The sequence below is a fragment of the Rousettus aegyptiacus genome, unplaced genomic scaffold (genome assembly GCF_014176215.1).
Source record: "Rousettus aegyptiacus isolate mRouAeg1 unplaced genomic scaffold, mRouAeg1.p scaffold_m13_p_1, whole genome shotgun sequence".
Classification (NCBI taxonomy): Eukaryota; Metazoa; Chordata; class Mammalia; order Chiroptera; family Pteropodidae; genus Rousettus; species Rousettus aegyptiacus.
In genome coordinates this window covers 90,651,363-90,677,470 of record NW_023416284.1, presented here as the reverse complement: position 1 = coordinate 90,677,470, position 26,108 = coordinate 90,651,363, and the positions used below count along the sequence as shown (strand labels likewise).

The window sequence follows — 26,108 nt, the reverse complement described above, 5'->3', positions numbered from 1 at the left end:
GAGGGTTTCCAGATGGGAGGGTGTTGGGAGGGTAGGTAAAAAAAGGGGAAAGAATTAAGAAGTACAAATTGGTAGTTACAAAACAGTCATGGAGATATAAAGTATAGGGTAAGAAATGTAGCAAATAATGTTGTAATAACTATGAATGGTGTCAGAGGGGCACAAGATTTATTGAGGTGATCACTTTGTAAGTTATATAGATGTTTAATCACTATGTTGTACACCTGAAACTGATATAATATTGTATGCCAAATATAACTGAAAAATAATAAATATTATTTAAAAAATAAATAAAATTTAAATAAGTCTATCCTTTAATCTTTTGACTCACTCACTGGTTTCACCTCTAGAAATTTAGCCTAAGGAAATACTTAGACAACCTTGCAAATATGTATGTTTAAGAATATTTATTGCAGGATACTTTATCATGTTTTTAAAAATTGAGATCCACCTAAATGCCCTACAATGGGACATGTGTTTCAATGAACTAGGGTTTGCCAAACAGTGGAATACTAGCCAACAATTAACACGCATGATGTGCTGACTTACGTGTCTCCTGGTGTGATGCATTGAGAAGGACACGATATCACTTCCGTGGTATTCCTGACCAAAAATGCATAAACTGAGGAAGCATCAGACATACCAAAATTTAGAAACAGTACAAAATAACCGACCCGTATTCTTCAAAAATGTAAATATAATGAAAGATACAGAAAACCTAAGAAACCATACTTATGTTAAAAGAGACTAAAAAGACATGACAACTAAATGCGTTGCATGATCCTGAATTTGATTCTAAATCAAGAAAAAAAAATCATCATAAAAAACATTATAGGGCACTTAAAACTAATAATAAAATAAAGTGCTAAAAAAATCATGGGGCAAAATGGCAAATATTCGATATGGACTGTAAATTAGTAAATAGTATTGTATCAATTGAAGTTTTGAAAAAAACAAAATTCTGAGTCGTTCTAAATTAAAATTACAGCCACAGGAGAGTGAGAGAGCAATTAGCCTGCTGATAGCTGTGGACCAGCTCTGACAAAAGACTGCTCCCATTCCTGTGTATCTGTTGGAATTTACGATGAACTTCCAAAAGAGAGACAAGCCAGGCACCATCAAACCCCCAGGAGTCTCCACTTCTCGTTCACACATGAACTTTCAAATCTACTGCCCACAGGATTAAAGGATAGACTTATTTTTATTTTATTTACTTTTTTAAAGTCAATGGCTGGCATTCCTTTCAGACTCTGCTGCCCCTATCCCAGAACTAGTCCCATTTCACCTTCCCCCACCACCTTTGTCTATAACTAACGTAAATCCTTTCAGAATGGCTTACATACTTCTCCCGGCTACTTGATATAAAAATGCTTACAAAACACCAGGTCTGTGGACATTTATCTTTCCTATCCAGCCATGATGCTGGTGGTGTAAACTCCATTCCCCAAGACTGGTCTCCTTTTCGGCTAGCATTTTTGGCTCAACAAAACACTTTTTTTTTAAGACTTTCAGCCATAAAAGTTTAAATTTTTTGTTTAATAATTTCCTGATTTTGATAGTTCTACTGTGGTTATGTAAAATAATGTTTTTATTCTTCAGAAATTCACGCCAATGTGCTTATAAGTAAAGGAATGTCTTCTGTGAAACTTACTCTCAAATTAATGTAAGGAGGAGGCAAGAAAACTAAAGTGTTAAATTAAGCTACGTTGAGAAACAGCAATACGCTGACCAGCCCTGCAGCCAGGCCACGAGGACACCTGCCAAACAAACGAAGATTTCTGCCGGGCTTGCTAACAACCCAATTCCCACACCCGTGAAGGGGAACAGGCAAAAGAGTCTTTAAGTGGCTGCCCTATACAAAATAAAATCATTCATTCCCTATAGCTAAAACCATAGGGAACCTATGGATTAAAGGTAGGTAACTGTCGGCAGACCTTTCACACAACATATTCTTACCTTTTCATGCTGCATACTCTTATCCTTCTTCACTGTATGTCCATATGAAAGGAAATGGGCAAACAATCCTTAAACTGTAACTCATAAGAACTCCAGAATGATATATATAAACTGAATTCCCTGAGTATTCAGGGTCCCTCTCAGTGCTTCACTCTGTCTCTCTCACTGTCTTCGTCTCTATTGTCTCTGTCGCTTTGCGTCTCTCTCAGGCTCACTCTCTGCCTCTGAGAGGAGACCATGCTCTGTCTGTGGAGTGTTACCCCTTCTCTAATAAACTTTCCTTTTGATTTTAACTTTGGCGTGTGTTTGAATTCTTTCTACCCACTCTGTCAAGAACCCTTCTCTCTCAGGGCAGGGCTTAGTCTCCTCCTCCTCAGGAGAATTTGCCCTGTCCTGCATCAAAATAGTTCAGAAAAAAATCTATATGTATTTAGAAAAACAATAATAAGGCAAACATGGTTAAATGATATCAACTGGTGAATCTGAGTGAAGAGTATCCTGGAATTACTTTTAGTATGAATGCCCTTTTTCTGTGAGTTTTAAATTATTTCAAAATTTAAAAAAAGGTTTTAAAATGGTGCTGGCAAAGTATATTCATCAACAGAGGAAAGTACTAAGGGTGCGCCAGGCTGTGGCGGGGTCCCTCGACACAGGGGCTGTGCACAGCTGCTGCTGACATCTCCAGCCACCCTGGACTCTCAGTCTTGTGTTACTAGAGGAACTCTGGGAGCGGGGGGGGGGGGGGGTGGGCTGACCCCAAAGGTTTACCCAAGAAGATAGGATGAGTCCTAACAATGAATTCTCTTTAGTGATTTTATTCACTCCAATGTTAAAGTCAATGACTGGCATTCCTGGCACCCCAGGGACCTCTTCAGTAGAGAAAGGGAGACATGGGGTAAGGGAACCTACCCAAATGCAGTGTTTACTATGGGTAAACCAGACTGCAAAGTTTAGTGTAGATGTTCATTTATCATTGATGACAATCTTATACACGCCCTCCAAAGGAAGGCCAAGATCTTCTCTGAAACCAGCCCAGCCTCTTGCCCATTACCCAAAAGAAGAAAAGTCCCCATCGGGGACCAAGGTAAGGCCTAGAAGTCCCCTGGGTTCCCTCTGCAAAGGGTAGTGGTTTCAACTAATGGAAAGTTGCAGATTCTTTGAGAAGCATCAGTATTTACTTCACAAAACAAGCATCCTCTCCTGAGAGAAGAATAGGAGGTTCCCATCACCCTACACCTCTGTTTCCAGGTCCTAACTTTGGCCACCTTGTAATTCTCATCTCTAGAAAGAAGAGACCACATCAACAGAAGGGCTGGGACTGTCCTCAGTGACCCCCACCAGCCCAGTTCTCCCCTTCTATCACCTGCCCATCAGCTACACTGTCCTACTCCCCGCTAACCCCGGGGGTTGTCAGGGACAGAGGCCCCTCCCTAATCTCCCTCAATGTTCCTCCCTCCTCTCCCCCCCTTCCTCCCTGCCCCCCTCCCCGCCCCATCATTAGGGTGTCCAGGACATTGTGTGACTCAGGAAACAGCTCAGACGTGAGACTGTGAGACTCGTGAGACTCGCAGTAGGTCGAGGAAGAGGAAGAAGGGGCCGTCAGAGCAGAGGAGGTGGCTCCTGCCTTAGCGAGGACTCAGAGGGTCCCGGCCTGAAGAGGCAGAGGGGATCTGGGCTTGGTGTCAGGACTCTGGAATGCAGCCCTCTTCATTGTTGCTGCTGCTGCTGTGTCAGTCAGTCATGAAGACCAAAGGTGAGGCACATGGTGGAAGAGGTGAGAGGACCCATCTTCCTTAGGAGACTGTCTCGTGGGTTGGGGGTAGAGGGCTGAGCCCCATGCTTTGCGGTGACACTGGATGGAGGAGAGTCTCACCCCCTAAATGGGGGTAGCCGGCAGGGAGAGACAATTCTGACTCTGCTGCTGGATCTGCACGGACCAAGGCTGTGGGCCTAGTGCCAGGTGGCGACTGCTGGGGGATGGGTGAGAGAGTCTCCATCCCCAGGGAGAACTCAGTTGGCCTTGGAGTTAGGGGACAGTGGACTCTTGAAATCATGTTTAGGAGGGAAGAGGAACAGACTGATCACCTGCTACAGAAAGAGATAAGAGGGGAGCAGGAGATGGAGACATGGAAAGGCCAAGGCCCCACCAAGTCCCTTTCCCAGTCAGCTGTCCCCATCCCCCTGATGGCTCAATGCTGGGCCCTTCCGGGAGGAAATCCCTTCACTGTCTCAGCCATTCACCTCCCAGGAGTCCACTCAACCCCCCCCCCCCTGATCCCTGTTGTCTTGCTTCCGAGGGATGGAGCCTGTGGCTGGACCTGGGAAGCCAGAAGGAAAAAAAAAAAAAAACAGGAAAAGGGTGGGGGGTAGATTAGTGAGAGGCCTAGGATCTAGGGGGTTGGGGCAAGCACCACGTGGGGCCTCGGAACAGGGTGAGGAAGGCTGATAGTGGTTTAGGGGCTGCTGCAGGCAGATCCCTCAGGGTCACCCGGAGGAGGGCAAGCGGAGCGCAGTGCTTCCCGCTCCCATCTCATCCTTGTCTCCATCCCTAGGGCTGCCGTGTGGGAGTTTCTCAGAACCCTGTGCCAATGGAGGCATCTGCCTGAGCCTATCTCAAGGCCTAGGCACCTGCCAGTGAGTGTGGCTGAGGGAGTGGGAGGCAGGAAAGGGGGAGGGAGAGCAGGGGAGAAGAAAGCAAAGGAGGGGGATGGGAGAGGAGGAGAATAGGAGCCAGTGATGTGAGTTTTCCTCTCCTCCCTGCCCAGGTGTGCCCCTGGCTTCCTGGGTGAGACATGCCAGTTTCCTGACCCCTGCCATGATACTCAGCTCTGCCAAAATGGGGGCAGCTGCCAAGCCCTGCTCCCCACCCTCCCAGGTTCCCCCAGCCCTCCCTCTCCCCTGACCCCCAGCTTCTTCTGCACCTGCCCCTCTGGCTTCACTGGTGAGCGGTGCCAGGCCCAGCTCAAGGACCCCTGTTCTTCCTTCTGTTCCCAAATGGGCCACTGCTACATCCAGTCCTCAGGACGTCCACAGTGCTCCTGCTTGCCTGGATGGACAGGTGAGCACTGGTGGGGACAGGGAGGAGGGGACAGGCAGGAGCAGTAGGCTAGGCTGTGTAGTAAAAAGGATAACTGAGCCCTGTGAGGACGGCGGCCATGAGAATCAACAAGCCGTTTCTTGGTGACCCATTTACCCAAGATTGATATTCACCAGCGTGGTTGTACTAACTGTTAAAATGTTGAAATATTTCCCAACCAGTTTGTAAGGAGCTACTACCACACCCCATTAGTGTACCACCCTGACCCTTTTCCCAACCCCCTCAAGTTCCCCTCAACCCAGTAGCCAGAGAGTCAATGCCTGGCATAGCAGGGACCTCTGCATTCTGAGCACCGAAGTGGCCTCTGACTAGTGGTGACTACACGTCACCTGGAAAGACCTCAGTGAGGAGAGGTGTGACGGGGGTGGGAGGGATCTGATGCAGGGAGCAGAATGGGCACCCATCCCGGGAGAGGCGGTGCAGCCCTGGGGCGAGAGAGCAGGGCGTGTGATGGGGGAGGTGTGCTACCTGAAGACGTGGTCAGAGTGCATGGACAGAGTTGTGAGGCTCTGGAGAGGAAAGCCCCATAGGACCAGACCAGGATAGAGGGGCTGGACCACACAGCAAAGACTATGTGGGTAAGAATGTCTGTGGTACGTGGATGCCTCTGTGAGGGGCAGGCTAGAATCAAGGCTTTTCAAATTTGACTAGAACGATCACCTGGAAAGCCTTAAAAATCCAATGTCCCCATCCCAGAGAGTCTGACTTAATGAGTCTAGGTGGGCCCAGAGCATGGAGATTTTTAAGCTGCCCAGGTAATTCTGAGGAAACCAGGCCTTAGACTGAGTGTGAGTCACCAGCATGTGTGACAAGGTGGTGGCCATTGGCAACTTGCCAGGCTATATACTTCAGAGTCGGGTTCTGAGGGCAGCCCTCTTCTCAGGGCCAATGCCAGCTCTGCTGCTGCTTAGACGTGTGACCTAGGAGCAGATATTTAAGTTCTCTGGTCCTTGGTTGTCAGCTATGTCCGCACTTCACATGGCTTTGAGAAGAGGAAAGGGGCTGGTGCTCAGGAAGTGCTTGCTTAGCCCAGTGCCTGGCACACAGCACGAGTGTGGTGAATGGTGGCTACTGCCACTGCTGCCATTCCCACTGGTGCACACGGCTGTGAAGGAATTCTCCTTATCACTGTCCGGATCATTATACCCACCTAAATATTGGGAAAGCAGGATGAGAGAGGCCAGACAACTGCCCAAGGGCACACAACCAGTTGTGGAGCAGCAAAGTGCTAAGTCTCCTACCTTCAGAGGCAGGATGCTTTCCACCTCCCCACCAAGGTCACCACTGAAGGGACCCTGTGTCCCAGACCTTCCTAGGCAGGGCTGATTTGCAATATTCCCATCAACAGCTGCATGTCCTCTATTCAGTTTAGAAAATATGGTCGCTCCAGATATAATCCTCCCAAGAAATCGCAAAACTGAGGCAAGGGTAATGAGTCAAGACAAAAAGGGCTTGGGAGGAAAGGCAAGGAAATACGAAAGTTATAGAGAGGATGCAAAGTGAGAGCTGGATTATCTCAGAAGGGCTGAAATGCATGCAGTACTAGAAACAGCCCCTTTGTCCTCTGCCGCAGGTGAGCAGTGCCAGCTTCGGGACTTCTGTTCAGCCAACCCCTGCATGAATGGAGGGGTATGTCTAGCCACCTACCCCCAGATCCAGTGCCGCTGCCCACCTGGCTTCGAGGGCCATACCTGTGAACACGATGTCAACGAGTGTTTCTTAGACCCAGGACTCTGCCCCGAGGGCACCTCCTGCCATAACACCTTGGGGTCCTTCCAGTGTCTCTGTCCCTCTGGGCAGGAAGGTCCACACTGTGAGCTTTGGCCAGGACCTTGCCCACCAATGGGCTGTCCCAATGGAGGCACCTGCCAGCTGGTTCCAGGGAGAGATTCCACCTTCCACCTCTGCCTCTGTCCCCCAGGTGTGTCCTCACAGGGCCTTTCTGCAGCCCCTCTCTCTGGGTGGGGAGATTGTCTCCTTTGGGTCCCCCTCCCTCAGCTGATCCCATGATCTTTTCAGGTTTCACAGGCCCAGGCTGTGAGGTAAATTCAGATGACTGTGTCGGGCACCAATGTCAGAACGGGGGTACTTGCCAGGATGGACTGGTCTCCTACACCTGCCTCTGCCCAGAGGCCTGGACAGGTAAGTCACCGAAGCCACGTTCATGGCACCAATGGCCCCGAAGTTCAGCCCCTGGCCTCCCTTCCTCTCAGGGTCCCCACCTCTATCCCTGGTCCCCTTTCCACTCTCCTGCAGGCTGGGATTGCTCTGAAGATGTAGACGAATGTGAGACCCTGAGTCCCCCTCACTGCAGAAACGGGGGTACCTGCCAGAACTCGGCTGGCAGCTTCCATTGTGTGTGTGTGAGTGGCTGGGGAGGCACAGGCTGTGAAGAGAACCTAGATGACTGTGTTGCTGCCACCTGTGCCCCAGGATCCACCTGCATTGACCGCGTGGGCTCCTTCTCCTGCCTCTGCCCACCTGGCCGCACAGGTGTGGGGGAGAGGGTACAGGGAGGTGGGATGCTGTGTAAGAAAAGCAGGAGAACAACTAGGCACTTCAAGTTGCACTGAGAGCCTCACTCACCCTGACCTGTAGGCCTCCTGTGTCACATGGAGGACAAGTGTCTAAGTCAGCCATGCCACGAGGAAGCCCAGTGCAGCACCAACCCCCTGACAGGAGCCACACTCTGCTTGTGTCAGCCTGGCTACTCAGGGCCAACCTGCCACCAGGACCTGGACGAGTGTCAGATGGGTAAGGCACCCCCACATTAGATGCTCTCTCAGCCCCCACACGGTCTCTGCACTGAAGACAGACAAATCGTTTTCCAAATTAAAAATATAAACAACTCTTTCCCCTGAATCTATCCAGATTTGGCATCTCTTCCCTACATGGTCATTTCACCAATGCTCAGCCTCTCAGCCGTCCAGCCTCCATTTAGTCCTGCTCCACCTTTTTTTTTTTTTTTTTAGAGGAGGCACCCCATGGTTGACCTCATAGATTGCAACAACCTTGTCAGTTTATAATCTCTTATTTTTTTTATTTTTATTTTCTTACGCCTGCAGCACCTGGCCTTCCTAGGTGGTCTCCCATCCAAGTACTAACCAGGCCCAACCCTGCTTACCTTCCAGATCAGATGGGATCAGGCTTATTCAGGGTAGCATGGCCATAGGCCGTCCTGCTCCAACTTAAAAACACAAGCCCTTTCCCCAGTTTGGTCCCATCTGCTACAAACAGGCCCCCATGGCCTTCCTGGCAGTCTGGCCTCCTTGCCCTGTGGACTCTGGCTCTTCTCTCCTCCCAGCTCAGCGAGGCTCCAGTCCTTGTGAACATGGCGGCTCCTGCCTCAACACCCCCGGCTCCTTTAACTGCCTCTGTCCCCCTGGCTACACGGGCTCCCGCTGCGAGGCTGATCACGATGAATGCCTGTCCCAGCCCTGCCACCCAGGCAGCACCTGCCTGGACCTGCTGGCCACCTTCCACTGCCTCTGCCCACCAGGTACCAGATGGATGGGGGCCTTGGGTAGAAGAGTCAGGGGACTAATTCAGAACCTACATGGCATGGCCCCTCCAAGGCATAGGTAGCCTCAGGCTAGTTGAGGCAGTTACCAAAAAATGCTTCTCTTCCTCTCCCCAACCCCAGATGAAAATTCTGGGAAACCTATGGTCCCTGGGAAAAGGGCTGCCACAGATGATAGTGAGGTTATGCCCTGCTCAACTCTGAAGGTGTGGAAAAGCAGTCATTTCATAGTCATTGTAGAGTATACAACCTGGTCCACTGTACAAAAAGGAGAGCAGAACAGCAGTTAATAAACTCTTCATGCTGCAGTCTCTGCTCATGCCAACTCAAAATGCTCCTCCTAATCACAGAAATTCTCCTCTGCAAAGATTGAGAATAAAGATTGGGAGTCCCAAAGAGCCTGAGTACTTTAATTTGATACAACAGGAAAGGAATGCTACAAAGTTGCACCCACCTCCAAGCTAGGTTTAAGGGGTAAAAGTCTCCCCACAGAGACAATGATAGAGCCAATATCAGGGAGTGGAATGAAACCAGAAAAATAATAGCTTGTTTTGTGCCAGGTACCAACCCGAGCAGCTTATTATACCTCCTGCATTATCTAATCTTTACAATAACCCTATGAGGTCAGAATTGTGGCTACACTCATTTTATAAACGAAGAACGCTGAAAGGTTAAATGACCTGTCCAAGGTCGCCCAGCTTATAAGTGACAGAGTCAGAATTTAAACCCAGGGCTTCAATAGTGTTAACCACTACATATACCCCCTTCCTAAATTGAGCAGCTTCCAAGGAAAAATACTAAGCAAACTGTTCTATAACCCAGGGGACAAGATTGTGGACATCAAGGAGCTTCAGAGGCAGGTTTCCCAGGCAAGAAGTGGCCACCTTCCACTGCCTCTAAGGCAGCTGTGGTCCGGAGGCTGATCCAGCTTCAGTTTAGGGTGAGATCGTGGAGACCAGGATGAACCGGAAAAATAAAACAGGACAAATAAGGGAGCAACGCAGCTTTCCAAATGCCTCCTTTGGGGATCCCTGGTCCCTTTGGCACAGAGGACTGCCCAGGTAGAACAAGAGCGAATCACCTCCAAGCAGATGCCAGCTTGTTTCATTTGTCCCGTTGGGACCTCCAGGCTGATCAGCCCACCCTCCATGCACAGAGGAACGGCCCCAAAATGCACTTACACCCTCCCATAAGTCCCGGCAGGTATCCTGTTCCTTGGGCTTCCTCACCTGCACAGGGCAGAGCCACACAGCAGAGCAGCAAGGCCTCATGGTTCATCTCTCCAACCCACATGCAGACAGGCTGCTCATGCGAGCACACAGCAGGTGGGAGCAGGGCTGGCTCTAAAAGCCGGGCCTCCTGAGCAGAAGGGGTGAGCAGCCAAGGCAAGTTGGAGGGGTGAGAGAGAGCCTTACCTCTCACCACAGCTCCATGTCCTCAGGCTTAGAAGGGCAGCTCTGTGAGGTGGAGACAGATGAGTGTGCCTCGGCTCCTTGCCTGAATCAGGCTGATTGTCAAGACCAGCGCAACGGCTTCCTGTGCATCTGCCTGCCCGGTGAGTGCAGATTCCACTCCAGCCCCCTCAGCCTCCAATCCTCTGAGCTTCCACAGTTCTGGCCCAAGGCCTTTTGAAGCTCTCTCTAGCCTACCAAAAAGTCCCATTTCTCCAACTTCTCTGTCCCCACACTCTCTTCTGTTACATCACCCAAATCTTCCCTTGCTTACCCGCCCACCCTCGTCTCCGCCCTGCCAAATCACCCTAAAACCCTCCTTCCCAGACTTCCCTCAGAGTCTTCTGTATGGATGCCCTGCATGTCAGCGTCCCAAGCTAATCTTGGCACTGCTCACCATAGATGCAGGGAGAGCTGCCCCCAGGTCTCCTCCAAGCGCACTGGACATCCCTCCGTCCCCTGCTGTGACAATAACTGGTGTTTATTGAATATATTTACTCTAGACCATGTACTTGGCTCTATACTTTTCAGGCATTATCTGGTTTACTCCTTTCAGTGGTACCCTGAGGTAGGTTCCATTATTAATCCTCTTTACAGAGGAGGAAATTGGAGCCCAGAGGAGTCGAGTAGCCTGCCCAAAGTCACACAGCTGGCGGGTGGCTGAGCCTCACCTTCCTACACCACCCACCTGTCATCCTCACCTACCCCAGGCATCTTCTCTGGGAAGCCTTCCAGGTCAACCCTCCTGGCCAGGGGAAGAGCCAGGACTGGTATTTATGCTTTTGATAAAATGCATAAAATATACTAAGTTTTAGCATTAGTACATATATCCAGTTATGCCTTATGTTTACAAAGAATAAAGTTACCAAGTTACCCTGTTACATCCTAAAACTCAAATCACTATTTGAGAAGCCCTCAAATTGGCGCTTTCATTGTATAATGATAAGTTTAGACAGAACCCCAAACCAAGCCATTTGATCTGTAGCAATGTTATTTCTGTATATGTAAAGAGAAGGCTAAGTATCAGTTTAAACTCTTAAGTTCTTGTTTAAGTCCAATAAATTATGTCTATAAAGCTCAAATATTTGTAACAAACTCCCTAAAAAATCTAAAGAAAAAAAAAGATGGCCTTCGCCACCTGTCCTCACCCACTCCCTGCCCCACCAGGATTCACAGGCTCCCGGTGTGAGGAGGACATCAACGAGTGCAGAAGCTCTCCCTGCGCCAATGATGGGCAGTGCCAGGACCAGCCTGGATCCTTCCATTGCGAGTGTCTCCAAGGTAAACTGGGATTCAAACACTGGAGGTAGAGTGGAGACAAGAAGCCGACTTTCACACGGGTCCCTGACACTCCTGCTGTGTCACAGGCTTCAAAGGCCCGCGCTGTCAGGTGGAGGTGGATGAGTGTCTGAGTAGCCCATGTACGAGTGGCGCCAGCTGCCTTGATCTCCCAGGAGCCTTCTTTTGCCTGTGCCCCTCTGGCTTCACAGGTCAGGAGAGCCACTGGCAAGGAGTTGTGGGGATATTTGAGTCCATTTGGGGTGGGACGGAGGTCACTGGTAGGTGTTTAAGGGTTGGGATGTGAGAAAAGAATGAGAATGGAACATCATTCACTGTAAAACCTGCACAACTATACAACCATGGGGCTGAGGGAGTGTATTATTCTAGGGCCCATATTGAGCCCAACATGTATGGTGTGATTGGGGTTTAGGAGACGAGGACAAGTTTCTAAAGGAAGCCATTCATTTGTTTGTTTACCAAGCATGTATTAAGTGCCAATTATGCCAAAGTTGAGTAAGAGAGTCGCCATCCTCAAGTGGCTTTAAATCTAGAGGAGAAAGCCAGCACGTCTCTTATTGATTATGGCCCAAAGGTGTACTCCGAGAAAGGAATACACATGATCCTAGAAGCGCAAAGGATCCACCAACCCAGACTAGAGATGAAAAGGCTTCATGAGCTCAGTCTTACTGAGTAGGAGTTTGTCAAGACAGAATGCCAAACAGCGTGTTTCAGCTGAAAATAACCACATGTGCATTGGTGCAGAGAGAAGAAAAGCACACCCCACTTCAAGAACTATAATGACACTCAGAGCTTATGGTGCAATGGCAAAGAAACACAGCAGTCGTAGGAAGATTCTGTGTTGCAGAACCCCATGTGTCATTCTGAGAAAGTTGACAGTATTCTAAGGCAATAGGGAGCCACTGAAAGACTGGTTCATGTGTAGGAAGTGGTTGAGGACATGGAGGAACCCTGTTTTCTTTCTGACCTATTTCCCCACCCCAGGTCATCTCTGTGAGTTTCTCCTGTGTGCCCCCAACCTATGCCAGCCCAAACAAAAATGTCAGCATCAGGAGGACAAGGCCCACTGCCTCTGCCCTGATGGAAGCCCTGGCTGTGCCCCTGTTGAGGACAACTGCACTTGCCACCATGGGCACTGCCAGAGGTAACGTCTTCCAGGCCCGGCCCCATTTGCACTAGCCTGTAGGTCCTCAGCTAGAGCAGAATACAGCCAGTGCGGGGCAAATCTGTGGGAAATAACCAATGGGGAAGAACAAGGAGATGGCAAAGTTTTGATATCACAGCCAACGGGAGGGCTCAACTGGTGTGTGTTATCCAATGAGGGTAAAGTTCATAAATAATGGGGGGATCAAATGATTAGAGGATCAGAGCAAAAAGAAGAACATGAAATCCCAGGGCCAATTCATCATTTATTAGATAAATAGTTATTGAACATCTATATGTGTGGATACTGTTCTAGGGACTGAGGGAACAGCACAGAACAAAAGAGACAAAGTGTCTGGTCTCAAGAACTTTCATTCTAATGAAGACAGACAAATCAATCATGGAAGGAATATATATATCTAGTTAGAGAAAATGAGCATGGGAGAGGCGAAAGGGGGAAATACAGAGCAGTCACTGAAGAAAGGGGCCAGAGCCTCAGTGCCAAAAACGAGGTCATAGGGTCTGACCAATGGAAAGGGGAAAAGAGAAATACACTAGAAGAGAAAACCTTCCCATTTTTCTTTATGACCAGATCCTCATGTGTGTGTGACGTGGGTTGGACAGGACCAGAGTGTGAGGCAGAGCTGGGGGGTTGTGTCTCCACGCCCTGTGCTCAGGGGGCAACTTGCCACCCCCAGCCTTCTGGCTACAACTGCACCTGCCCCATAGGCTATACAGGTGAGGTGCTCCCTAAACCACATATACCCTGGGCTGGCCACTTGCTAAATCAAAGGCAAGGCCAGTTGTGACATGTGTCCAAGGGCTCTGGGTCCTAGTCACCACCAAAGAGAAATGGGCGTGGGCTGCCGAGGACATAAGTAATATGAGGGAGGTGGTGAAAAAGAAAAGAGGTTGTGTAAGGAAGCATAGGGATGGGGATAAGAAAAGGAAAGGAAGGAAAAGGGAAGAGTGAGAGAAGGGGAGAAACGGAGGCCTTCCTTTCTCAAACCCCACCCACTTCCCTCAGGGCCCACCTGCAGTGAGGAGGTAACAGCTTGTCACTCTGGGCCCTGTCTCAATGGTGGCTCCTGCAGCCCCAACCCTGGAGGCTACTCTTGCACCTGCCCTCCAAGCCACACCGGGGCCCACTGTCAGACCAGCACTGACCACTGTGCCTCTGGTGAGTGCCTACTATGCCCTGGGGCTGTGCCAAGAGAGGATGGAGGACCTGGTCAGGGTGTGCTTGTGCCATATTAAAAAAAAAAAAAAATAGGCACAGTGAGCTGGTGTTCTGATGGTGTCTGCGGGGTGAGGTGGGGAGGTAATGTCCTGTATGTAGTGTAACTGAGGTTACAGGCAAGGAACCCGACCCCTCACAGCCTCTTCTCTCCAGCCCTGTGCCTCAATGGGGGCACCTGTTTGAACGAGCCTGGCACCTCATCCTGCTTCTGTGCCATGGGCTTCCGAGGCCCACGCTGTGAGGAAAGGATCTATCCCAGCTGTGCAGACAGGTAAACAGAGTGCAAAGACCCCTGGAGGAAGGGAGGGAGCCCCTCAGCCTTCCCATCCTTCCTCTCCGTCTTCTCTGGGGCTTCAGGCTGCCTTCCAACCCACAATCAGTATCCTTTCACTCTGTCTTCCTTCCTGGTTTCCCATCTCTCTAGTGGTTGCCCCTCCTACCATATCATACTCCTTCCCCATTATTTCCTGGGCCTTCTCGCTCTTGTCCAGCCCCTGTAGGAACATGGCTACCTGCCAAGATGGCCCCCAGGGTCCCCACTGCCTCTGCCCCACTGGATATACAGGAAGCAGCTGTCAGGTGAGGGGCACTGAGCCAGGTGTGATAAGGAGGGAGGGCTGGAGCTCTAGTGAGAAGGTCTCAGGTACTAAAAGGTGGGCAGCTGGGAAGTTTGGGTGAGGTATCGACATGAAGAGAGGTTTGGAAGTCTAGGAGTTGAGGTCTAGCTTGAGGTTTGTATGGAAGTGAAGGACTGAAAGGATATCTTATCCCAGGGACTGTTCTGGGATGTGAGTATCAAAGGAAACCAGGGAGGGCTACCTGGTCCCAGACCATTCAAGGGAGAGTTTTAGAGGTAAGGGATTTTAAGGAGCAAGGGTTGGCAGAGGACCATCTCTGAGCCTGAGAACCTGATGATCTGTCCTGCCTCATGCTCCCTCCCAACCCTCAGACTCTGATGGACTTATGTGCCCAGAAGCCCTGTGCACACAATTCCCGCTGCCTCCAGTCTGGACCCTCCTTTCAGTGCCTGTGCCTCCAGGGATGGACCGGGCCTCACTGCAACATTCCACTCTCCTCCTGCCAGAAGGCCGCCCTGAGCCAAGGTACCAACCCAAGGACTACCTGGGGAGCAGATAAAGAGAAAAAGGGTGCCCTCCTCTTTGCCATCCTTAAGGGTATCCACACATAACATTTGGCCAAAACACCATCAGAGTCAAAGCAACACAGACCAAATACAGTGATTGATTCTACAGCTCAACACCCAGGGCAGCCTAACAAAACTCAGCTCCCAGCACCACAATCAGCACAACTGAAACAACAGCAACCAACCCAGTCAACAAGATTCCAGTTTAACACAACCACCAGGAACCTAACTCAGAGTGCAATAACTCAATTCTGTCATTATCTCAACTAGAGGGGACCACATTTAACCCAACTGCACTCAACACATTTCACTGCACTCCACTCATTTGATGTTACACCAACCCCCTTATAAAAGAATAGCCCTGTGTTCAAGTGAGATTTGATATGAGACCACCTCAGGAAAGAGACTTGTGGGGTGATGAATGGTTGGTGGGAGTAACAGCGAGAACATCAGAAGATGCAAAATTCAGTGGACAGACTGAAGCCATTAGTTAACCCACATGCCCTTACGTGAAGTTCCCCCTGAGTTCTTGATTGAGACTTGTTCCAAGACAAGAATACAGTCATTTATAATGCTTTAATAAGCCTAAGAGATATCTCCCTCCATTCTTGCAGAATAGGCAGGAGGGGGAACTTGATGTTTTAACCTCTTAGCGTCAGGAGGTACTGACTCCTTAGGTTTCCATCTACTCCAGGAATGTTTATGGTCTCCAAGGGCCTCTGCTCAGTATCTGAGGCCCCTGAGCAGACCCTTCCACACCACTTAACTTTATTATTTGTCTCTCTGTCCAGGCGCAGAAGTCTCTTCCCTGTGCCAGAATGGAGGCCGCTGCATCGACAGTGGCCCCTCCTATTTCTGTCACTGTCCCCCTGGATTCCAAGGCAGCATGTGCCAGGAGCGGGTAAACCCATGCGAGTCCAGGCCCTGCGAGCATGGGGCCACATGTGTGGCCCAGCCCAGTGGGTATCTCTGCCAGGTGAGCAGGTCTAGAAGAGGGCAGGGTGACAAGGATGGACTGGACATGGGAAACAGCAGTCATGGGGAGCACTAATATCCATCTCCCTTTACTTTACCCACACATCCAGCTAACCACCAAGATATACCATTTTACCTCCTAAATAGCTGCCAACTCTGTCCTTGCCCTTTTACCCTTCATCCACTGCCTTAGTCCAGGTCTTTGTTGCATTCCACCTTGACACCTGCACCAGCCACCTATCATCCCTACCTCCACACTTGGCCTCCTAAGGGCTCGGCCTTTACTCTCCTACCAGGGTGCTCTATTAAAGTGTTAAGCTGACCTGTCGCTCCCCTGCTTAAAACACTTAGGTGGCTGCCCACCTCTTTCACAATGAAGTCCAAGGCCCTGCATGACCCAGCCTTGCCTGCCTCAGCCTCATCTCCTCCCGCCACCAGCCCCCCCCCCCCCCCGGTATCCCACCCTCCTATTCTGCTTCAGCAACAGGAAACCACTGCTGGCTTCCCTAAACAATCCATACTGGTTCTTTGGTGGCCTTCCCCACCCCTCTTCCACTGGACGGTGCTCAGGAGGTGCTTTCCTCAAGAGGATGTATTGAACTTCCCTCCAGGCTGGGTTCAGGCCTCTCCTTGGTGGTTCAGGTCATTGAGCAGGAGAGGCAAACCTGGGATTCAAGGTTGAGCAACCTGATCCTTGTACTTCGTATAGGAAACGCCATGTGCATCCCCTAATACCCTCCTTAACTTTTTATTATGAGCATTTTCACACATACACCAAAGCAGTGTATATAGATCAGTAGTGAACTCCTATGTACCTGTTATTCAGCTTTACTTCCTCGTTCATGAAACTCCCTCCTCCAGAAGTTTCCAAAATACCTCCCTCGTCCCTGCTTCTTTAAGCCTCTGGCCACTTCTTTGTGAATCCCTTTTTCTCCATCTGTCTGAAGCCTTTCTGCTACTCCATTCTTGCACAGTCGCCTTCCCCTTGCGAGAACTCAGCACATGGCACAGACCTCATCAATGACCCTACTTTCAGTAGCGGAATGATATGAAACAATCAGAAAATGGCTAAGGGCATGTTATGGAGTCATAGACTTGCACTGAATCCCAGCTCAAACACCCAACAGCTGTGTGACTTGTAAAAGTCACTTAACCTTTCGAGGAATCAGCTTCCTTTTCTGTAAAGTGAGAATCAACTGAGATAATTGATATAGAGGGTTTTAGGAGGGTTTTATAAGGTTATGTATATAAATCATGCATTCGATGCTAGCTGTCTCTCTCCTGCAGTTGTCTGAGAACTTCATGGAAGCAGGGATGAGTTCTCGTTTTCTTTGTATTCCTAGTGCCTAAAATGGTGCCTGGCACAAAGTAGGTGTTCGATAAATGTTTACAGATTAATAAAGCATGACAGTGCCAGAGTGTCCTAGAAATTGTCTCCTATAGTGATGGCATGCATGGGCTTACTGGTTTCCTGTCTGACCCTTTTTGCCTGCAGTGTGCCCCAGGCTACAATGGACAGAACTGTTCAGAGGAATCCAATGCTTGTCAATCCCAGCCCTGTCACAACCATGGAACTTGCACCCACAAACCTGGAGGTTTCCACTGCATCTGCCCTCCAGGCTTTGTGGGGCCGCGCTGTGAGGGGGACGTGGATGAGTGTTTGGACCAGCCCTGCCACCCCATAGGCACTGCAGCCTGCCACTCTCTAGCCAATGCCTTCTACTGCCAGTGTCTGCCTGGACATACAGGTGAGGCCTGGGATTGGATTTAGGCATCTCTGTGGAACAGCTGAGCTGACTGTGGAAACCCAGACAATCCCCTTCCACAAAAGGCAGCCTAGTAATCTTGTCCAGACCCCTGCCTCCATACCCCGACCCAAAGAATATGCCCCAGGATCTCTTTTGCCTATGCGGCTAACGCTGAGCCAACTCCCAGGAATGAGCTAGAAAGGAAGCAGTGACTAAAGGAGTGTGTGACATCTAATCCCACCCTTACCACAGGCCAGTGGTGTGAAATGGAGATAGAGCCCTGCCAGAGCCAGCCCTGCTCCCATGGAGGGTCTTGTGAAGCCACAGCAGGACCATCCCCAGGTTTTATCTGCCATTGCCCCCTGGTGAGTGACCTGAAAAGCTGCCTTCTCTGTTGCCCCCAACACTAACACAAGATGCTAATGCTGGGATCCTAGAGGGAAGCCTTGGGAGCACTGGAGTGGGAATTATTAGAGAAAGCCATTCTATGTTCACAGTGGTGAGTGGCTCTCAGAAGCAGACAGCGGGGTGGGGAGTGGGAGGCAGGATCGGCATGAATGGAATTTTCAGAAATCATGGGTATTGCCTAAGGGAAGGTCCCCAAGGTCAAGCTGGGTGACATTGAATAAGTTCTTAGTTTTTTTCATTATGTGTGTGTGTGTGGACCTCAGATGTATGAAATTGTGTTCATCTTAAACTTTGGTTCCTGATACACTAACATAACTGGTTTGTGCATAGCCTTATTTTATTATTCTTACAATATAACACCCATGAATCCAATCTGAAAATTACAATATGAACAACAACTTACACTTACTTATGTCCTCCTCTATCTTATTCCCTTCCCGAAGAAGTATATACTCCTATCTCTATGGATTAAGATAGTATCAGCTCAATTACTATTACTCTATTAACTGTTTAGTCTTCCAGGACTTGCATCATGATGCCACAGTTCATCCAGGCTGTTGTACACAGCTGTATTTCATCCATTTTCACCAAACTGTAATGTCAGCCATAATGTTAAAAGAAACATAGACTATGATTTCAACATCTGTAAAATGAACTTAATACTCTGAGGCACCTTCCAGATATAATATTCTAGGACCTTGAGTTATCTTAACCAAGGAGTTTGCTTGAGGGGAAGTGGGAATAATACAAGGTCCTTTCACATCTCTCCTTTCTGCAGGGTTTTGAAGGACCCACCTGCAGCCACAGAGCTCCCTCCTGTGGCCTCCATCACTGCCACCACGGTGGCCTGTGTCTACCCTCCCCCAAGTCTGGCTTTCCACCCCGCTGTGCCTGCCTCAATGGCTACAGAGGCCCTGACTGCCTGACTCCACCCACTTCTGAAGGCTGTGGCCCTCCTTCTCCATGCCTACACAATGGCAGCTGCTCAGAGACCTCTAAGCTGGGGGGCCGAGGCTTTCGATGCTCCTGCCCTCCCAGCTCCTTAGGTCCCCGGTGTCAGAGCCCCAGAGCAAAAGGATGTGAGGGCAGAGGTGGAGATGGGGCCTGCGACACAGGATGCAGTGGACCGGAAGGAAACTGGGATGGTGGGGACTGTTCCCTGGGTGTCCTGGACCCCTGGAAGGGCTGCCCCTCTCAATCCCGCTGCTGGCTTCTCTTCCGAGATGGGCAGTGCCATCCACAATGTGACTCTGAAGAATGTTTGTTTGACGGCTATGACTGTGAGACTGCTCCAGCCTGCACGTGAGCCTAAATCCCTGACTTGGAGGGGTGGGGCAGGGTGAGGGCAGCAGGAAAGACATAGATGCCTCTGAGTTACAGTGTGACCACAACCTCAAACTCCAAGGAGTTTCCACCCTAATAACCATTGTCAAAGTAGGGGCAGAAGACCCTAGACTCCAACCCAGGGGATGAGGCAGCACCAATATTTAATGGGGGACCAAGAAAGAAGGCACTGTCTCTGCCTGGGGTTCTGAGAGTTGTGGGAGCTCTGGCTTCAAGCCTTTCTAGGTCTTGCTTCCTTGGCAACCAGCACTAATGAGGGAAGTGCCAGTAGATATTAGGGTATCTAGACTACCTACCATCCAGGGCCTAAGCACACTGCTCCACAGCTGCCCCCACTTAGCAACCAGTTCCCTAGAGGCTATGGAACATTAGGAATCCTCTCTGGGATAAAGGGAGTCAGGTTTCTTTGGGAGTCCTGAGTCTCTGCTCTCCTCACCCTACAGTCCAGCCTATGACCAGTTCTGCCGTGATCACTTCCACAATGGGCACTGCGAGAAAGGCTGCAACACTCCAGAATGTGGCTGGGATGGGGGTGACTGCAGGCCCGAAGATGGGAATTCAGAGTGGGGGCCCTCCCTGGCCCTACTGGTGGTGCTGAGCCCCCTAGCCCTGGATCAGCAGCTGCTTGCCCTGGCCCGGGTGCTGTCCTTGACTCTGAGGGTGGGTCTCTGGGTGAGGAAGGATAGTGATGGCAGGGATATGGTATACCCCTATCCTGGGGCCAAGGCTGAAGAGGAGCTAGGAGGAACCCCAAACCCTTCTCATCGGGAGAGGGCAGCCCCTCAAACACAGCCTGTGAGCAAGGAGACAGACTCCCTCAGCACAGGGTAAGAAAGCTCAGTGGAGGAGAATGTCATTTTTTTAACAGGCAGAGGGAAGGGAGCCAGGGACCAACACAAGGGTCTCTGACATGCCTTCTCCACAGGTTTGTGGTGGTAATGGGTGTGGATTTGTCCCACTGTGGTCCTGACCACCCTGCATCTCGCTGCCCCTGGGACCCTGGGCTCCTGCTCCGCTTTCTTGCCGGAATGGCTGCAGTGGAGGCCCTGGAACCCCTTCTGCCAGGCCCCCTGCTGGCTGCCCACCCTCGCACAGGCACCAGTAGGTAACCCTATCATTTCTCCTGTCTTTGCTCCCAAGCCAGCTTTCATGCCAGCCAGCAGCAAAAGAGGTGAAGTGAAACAGGATTGCTGGGACCCAAATGCTCTTTGTAGGGACTTACTCATGTTAACCTCTCTAACTGGATCTCCTCATGGCCCATTTGCTCTGAAATCTTCCTTATTTCCCTAAGTATTTTATCCTAACCTCTATCATAGACTTCTGTCATCTTCTCTACCAGACTAATCATTGGACTAGATAGAGCATCTAATCATCCCTGTATCAAAGAGTTCAGAGTATATGAAAGAATTAGAACTTATATCATGCTATCTGCCAGGCCATGTTCTAAGCACTTTACTGTATTAACTCCTTTAATCCTAACAACCCCATTGAGACAAGTGCTATTGTTATTCCCATCGCACAACTGAGGAAACTAAGGCTAACAGGTTACTGCACTTGCCCAAAGGTATCACAATAGTAGCCAGCCTCACCTGGAATGGCTTCTTTTTTACTGTTTCTCCCACCAGCGGAACCTGCCAACCAGCTCCCCTGGCCTGTACTGTGCTCGCCAGTGGCTGGGGTTCTGCTCCTGGCCCTTGGGGCTCTTCTCGTCCTACAGTTCATGCGGCGGCGGCGACGAGAGCATGGGGCCCTCTGGCTGCCCCCTGGGTTCACTCGAAGGCCTCAGACTCAGCCAGCTTCCCGCCCACGCCGGCCCCCACTGGGAGAGGACAGCATTGGCCTCAAGTGAGTGTGAGGAGGAAACAGGACTCAGGGAGGGAACTCTTTCCTGTGGAGATATTTACAATCAGAAGCACAACAGATACTATTGCAGAAGATGAAGATAGAGGAAGGAGAGAAGGGTAGGAAGGCTGTTAGAAACCTTGCAGACCCTGAAGTTCCTCTACCCACCCACCCTCTTTCAGGACACTAAAATCAGAGGCTGAAGTTGAAGATGGAGTTACGTGCTCAGGCCCTGAAGGAGAGGTGGGTAGCCAGGTAAAGCACTGGGGCAGGAATGGTCCTGAAATGATGGAGGGCTTGAGGGGACAAGTCAACCTTCCTTCACTGGTCGTTTTTCTAATTCCAAGGCTGAAGAAAGGGCCTCACCCGCCAAGTGCCAGCTCTTGCCTCTGAGTGGTGACTGTCAGGAGCTCCCCCAGGCAGCCATGCTGACTCCTCCCCAGGAATTTGAGATAGATGTCTCTGACGTAGATGCCCGTGGACCTGGTACATGAGCCAACCCAGACCAAGAAGATGGAACCTTCCTTTGACCCTTTAGAATCAGAAAAATCCTTTGCTATAAGACCTGGAGAAGTAAATGTTAGAATTAATGCATTAGAACAGTGATTCTCAAAGGGTGGCACCTGGACAGGAGAATCAGCATCACCAGGGAAATTATTAGAAATACCAGTTCTCGGGCTCCATTTCGGAGCTACAGATTCAAAAATCCAAGCTATTGGGAAATCTGTTTTAACAAGCTCTCTTGGTGAGTCTGATCCAGACTCAAGTTTGAGAACCACTGCCCTGGAATGTTAGAGAATTAACATTCTAGCTCCTTGTACAGATGAGGAAACTGAATCCCAGAGAAAAACAGAAAAGTCACTTGACTATAGCCACACAAAATCAAGAGCCAGAGCTGGGATCCTGACACCTCAGACTGTGGTTCTCCCTGAGCCTCCATGTTCTCCCTCCCCCAGCCCCAGTTATGTCCTTTTGATTAACTTGTTTCCAATTCCTTCTCTCCCACCCACAGATGGGGTGACACCTCTGATGTCAGCAGTCTGCTGTGGGGGAGTAGGATCTGGGACCTTTCAGGCAGCATGGCTGGAGAGCCCTGAACCCTGGGAACCTCTGTTAGGTGGAGGGGCTTGTCCCCAAGCTCACACTGTGGGCACTGGGGAGAGCCCCCTGCACCTGGCTGCCAGATTCTCCCGGCCAACTGCTGCCTATCGCCTCCTTGAGGCTGGAGCCAACCCCAACCAGCCAGACCAAGCAGGGCGTACTCCCCTTCACACTGCTGTGGCTGCTGATGCTCGAGAGGTCTGCCAGGTCAGTGCACACTGGAGTTGCTTAACAGAACAGTGAGCAAACTTGCAAGTAAAGATGGGCAAAAGCATCCTCTAGGGTTTCCCGAAGAGGAAGGTGATGTGAGATTGGGGACCTGAAAGGGAAACAAGAATAGATGGTTGAAAATGTATTGGGAAACGGTTAACAGTGGTCGGGGCTTGAATTAGCAGCCCAGGACATACCAGGGGTCACTGGCCCTCTCTGGATCCCCCAGATCCTACTCCGCAGCAGACAGACCGCAGTGGATGCACGGACAGAGGATGGGACCACAGCGCTAATGCTGGCCTCCAGGCTGGCGGTGGAAGACCTTGTTGAAGAACTGATTGCAGCCCAAGCGGATGTGGGGGCCAGAGATAAACGGGGTATGGATCTGGAGAGGCTGATGTGCCATAGAGAAGTTGAGCAGATAGGATATGAGATAAAATGCAAAAAAAAAAAAAAAAAAAAGGGAGCAGCAGAGGAGCAACTGCAGGCTGGGAGATTCCCTCCCCTCCCGCCTTGCTGTCAGGGTGGTAAATCTTTAATATGGAGTCTTCCTCTATCATCCTCAACAACACACACTGCCCTAGCGCACTGCAAACTAGGATGGCTAGGATGACCGATGAGCCTCTGAGAAGACGGGGGGGGAGGGGGGGGAAGGGTCTCCTGGTCCCACTGACCCCAGAACAATGCCCTATTGTCCCTTCTGCGCACTGGTGACGTCAACAAGGGGTAACGCTTCCTGCCGGTAGGCAGTCACCCGGGCAACGCTTCCGTCTTTTAGGGACCGGGCGAGCCCGAGGAGCCCTTCTCCCAAAAGCAGGAGCCGTGGGAAACAGGAACGCAGAGTCTGGCCCCCAGCCTCAGGGTAATATTAACCTCTCACATCGTTCCACAGGAAAAACCGCGCTGCATTGGGCCGCCGCCGTGAACAACGCCCGGGCCGCCCGCTCCCTTCTCCAGGCCGGAGCCGATAAAGACGCCCAGGACGGCAGGGTTAGACCTGGTAGAGGGATCCCCACAAAGAAAAAAAAGCAGTGCCAGAGAAGCGAAAAGCGCAGGAACCCCGCCAAAGCCTGAAGAGGGGGAGGGGCCAGTAGTCAAGTAGGTGGTCACAAAGGGCCAGTCCTGTGGGCGTGGCCTCTCCTGACTTCGCCCCTGGCGGTTTCCTTCCGCGCAGGAGCAGACACCACTGTTTCTGGCGGCCCGAGAAGGGGCAGTGGAGGTTGCTCAGCTGCTGCTGGGACTGGGGGCGGCCCGAGGGCTTCGGGACCAGGCAGGACTAACGCCAGGGGACATCGCCCGCCAGCGGAACCACTGGGATCTGCTGACACTACTAGAAGGAGCGAGGCCGCCCGAGACACGTCACAAAGACGCGACGGGTGCTTTCGCGCGTGCGCGGACGGCGTCGGGAAGCGTGCCGTCGCGCAAGGGCGTGGCTCTGCAGCGCTGCCGGACGTTGTCAGCAGGCGCAGTCTCTCGTGGAGGCGGGGCAGATCTACAAACCCGGACTTCGTTGGTTGATCTAGCCGCGCATGGGGATGTGGCCTATTCGCAGTGCCAGATCCTATCAAAAGGAGGAGCAGGAGGAGGCCCGCCCCGCCACGGCCGGAGGTTTTCTGCAGGCATGCGCAGGCCTCGGCCCAACCCTGCAATAATACGAGGAAGATCCGGGGTCGCGACCGGTAGTGGGGGTGTGGCCTTAGCTGATGAGTGGCCCTGCGATTGGGTGGCCCTGGGAACCTGCAGTCCAGCCTCCAACATTCGGATCTCACCTCTTTGCCTTACTCCGTCTCCGGAGCGGGAATCCCCTCAAGTTTCGTGGGATTCGCCAGCCCACCGTGTAATACCCTTAAGTGCAAGAGGTGAGGGTCAAAAACAGAAAGCCAACGGCAGGGAAGAATTGGAAAACTGAGCACCCATTAAATGACAGGCGTCTGGAAGTTCTCCAGATTTTAAAGTTTTCGAGCCCCAAAAGTAGGAGGTCGTGAGTATAGTGTCCTTCCCAAAATGAGTGTATACACACTACCGTTATCGACGTCCACGTGGAGAACTTGCAGCCCTAGAAAGGGTTTAGGGTGCTAGGATGAAGCGAACCAAGAACTACAGACAGGATGTAAGATGTTTTTTCCTGTACAGTATATGGTTCCCAAAGGGAGCCTTTATATCACCCATAACATCATCTCCACTACCCACCAACAGCTGACAAATATTTATTGGGCACTACCATGTGCCAGCACTGTAGTGGCAGAGAGCCCCAAGGACCACTCCAGCTGATGACTCCTTGCATTCTCACCACCTCCAAACAAACCACTGCAGGGATGAAGCGCTACTCTTCTAGCCACTGCTATCTCTAAGAACCCCAAATTTGTCACCAGATAATAAAGGTGATTTAAAATGTTACATTTTGAAGCTGCTGGAAAGTGCAATGGAAAAAAATATGGGCGGGACTGCACAGTGTTTTCAGAATTTTGTGCCCCAAATTCAACACGTGGATGAAAGCTTTGAGTACACTTTAAGAGCATGAATAAGTAGATTTGGTGTCCTGTGTTAATTTAGCATATCGTCTGAAAGCAAAGATTATTAGCCCATGTAGAAACCATACACTAGACAATGCATACCCTTTGCCCTTTCAAGGGCATTTAGTTATAGCCACTTAAGAGATTCCCAAGAGCTCAAGTAGAGGAAGATGGAGAGCGCATCTCAAACTTTATCTACTTATCAGCAACGTAGCTACACCACATGGGGACTGGCCTGAGACATGGAGTCATGAGGCATTTTAAAACCTAATACAAGCATACCTCATTTTATTATACTTTGTTGTGATTCACTAAAGGTTCAGATGATGGTTAGCATTTCTTAGCAATAAAGTATTTTTTAATTAAGATACATACATTTTTAAGACAATGCTATTGAACATTTAACAGACTGCAGTACAGTTGTAAACATAACTTACCTGTACTGGGAAACCAAAACACTTTACTGTGATATTCACTTTATTGCAGTGGTCTGAAACCAAACTAAATATTTCTGAGGTATGCCTTGTAATACTATGATTTTATTGAGCATTCACTATGTGCTAAGTGCTTTATCACACTTAATCCTCAACTATTAGGTAGGTCTACACTACATTTTACTCTTTTCAGAAACAGGCACGGGGATTTTATTTGGCTAAGATTGCAAGGCATTAAGACAGTCCCCAATCTTTTTGGCACCAGGGACCGGTGTTACTATGAGAATCTAACACCTGATTATCTGAGGTAAAACTGAGGCAGTGATGCTAGCACTGGGGAGCAGCTGCAAATATAGATGAAGCTTCATGTCCTCACCCACTACTCATCTCCTGTGACCCAGTTCCTAGCAGGCCACAGACCAGTACCCATCAGTGGCCTGGGGGGTGGGGACCCCTGTATTAAGTGACAGAATCAGATCTCTTCATCACATTTCATGTTCAAAGGCACTCAGCAGTAACCTCCCTACTATAACAGGTTACCATTTAGAGGTCCCATATGTCTATTTGTCCTGCTTCCGCCTTGGTACCAGTAAGCCTGATCAGCACAGATCAAAGACCAAGCCAGGGAGGTGATTCTCTCCTTTTGCTGTCTCTATATCCCTCATTCATGAAGAAAGGAAACT

General features: G+C 50.2%; 1 protein-coding gene, 1 long non-coding RNA gene and 1 pseudogene across 8 annotated transcripts; 1 reads left to right on the top strand and 2 right to left on the bottom strand.

Annotated features, from left to right (window-relative positions):
* The first annotated feature begins 3,474 nt into the window (after positions 1–3,474).
* NOTCH4 (notch receptor 4) lies at positions 3,475–26,090 on the top strand. Of its 7 annotated transcripts, none has more exons than XM_016121573.2 (30): positions 3,476–3,709; positions 4,509–4,590; positions 4,866–5,014; positions 6,627–6,974; positions 7,073–7,195; positions 7,310–7,546; positions 7,652–7,807; positions 8,358–8,552; positions 10,015–10,128; positions 11,192–11,305; positions 11,392–11,514; positions 12,308–12,467; positions 13,059–13,204; positions 13,494–13,646; positions 13,860–13,977; positions 14,198–14,285; positions 14,656–14,809; positions 15,642–15,826; positions 17,321–17,573; positions 17,826–17,938; positions 18,760–19,283; positions 19,769–20,152; positions 20,251–20,426; positions 20,951–21,170; positions 21,350–21,422; positions 21,515–21,653; positions 22,180–22,475; positions 22,708–22,855; positions 23,371–23,468; positions 23,653–26,090. In XM_016121573.2, the coding sequence occupies exons 1-30, from the start codon at positions 3,652–3,654 to the stop codon at positions 24,385–24,387; spliced, it is 5,862 nt and encodes a 1,953-aa protein (XP_015977059.2). In that variant the 5' UTR covers positions 3,476–3,651; the 3' UTR covers positions 24,388–26,090. The 7 variants fall into 7 exon arrangements, with proteins under 7 accessions (XP_015977060.2, XP_015977058.2, XP_015977059.2 ...); XM_016121570.2 differs by having other exon boundaries at positions 4,722–5,014; positions 21,350–21,410; XM_016121569.2 differs by having other exon boundaries at positions 4,722–5,014.
* LOC118606871 lies at positions 8,110–8,227 on the bottom strand (annotated as a pseudogene).
* Positions 19,786–23,462, bottom strand: LOC118614971. Its single transcript, XR_004956215.1, has 2 exons — positions 23,352–23,462; positions 19,786–22,872 (listed from the first exon to the last, which is right to left on the bottom strand). It is a non-coding gene; the product is annotated as an uncharacterized LOC118614971 (long non-coding RNA).
* Positions 26,091–26,108: the final 18 nt, after the last annotated feature.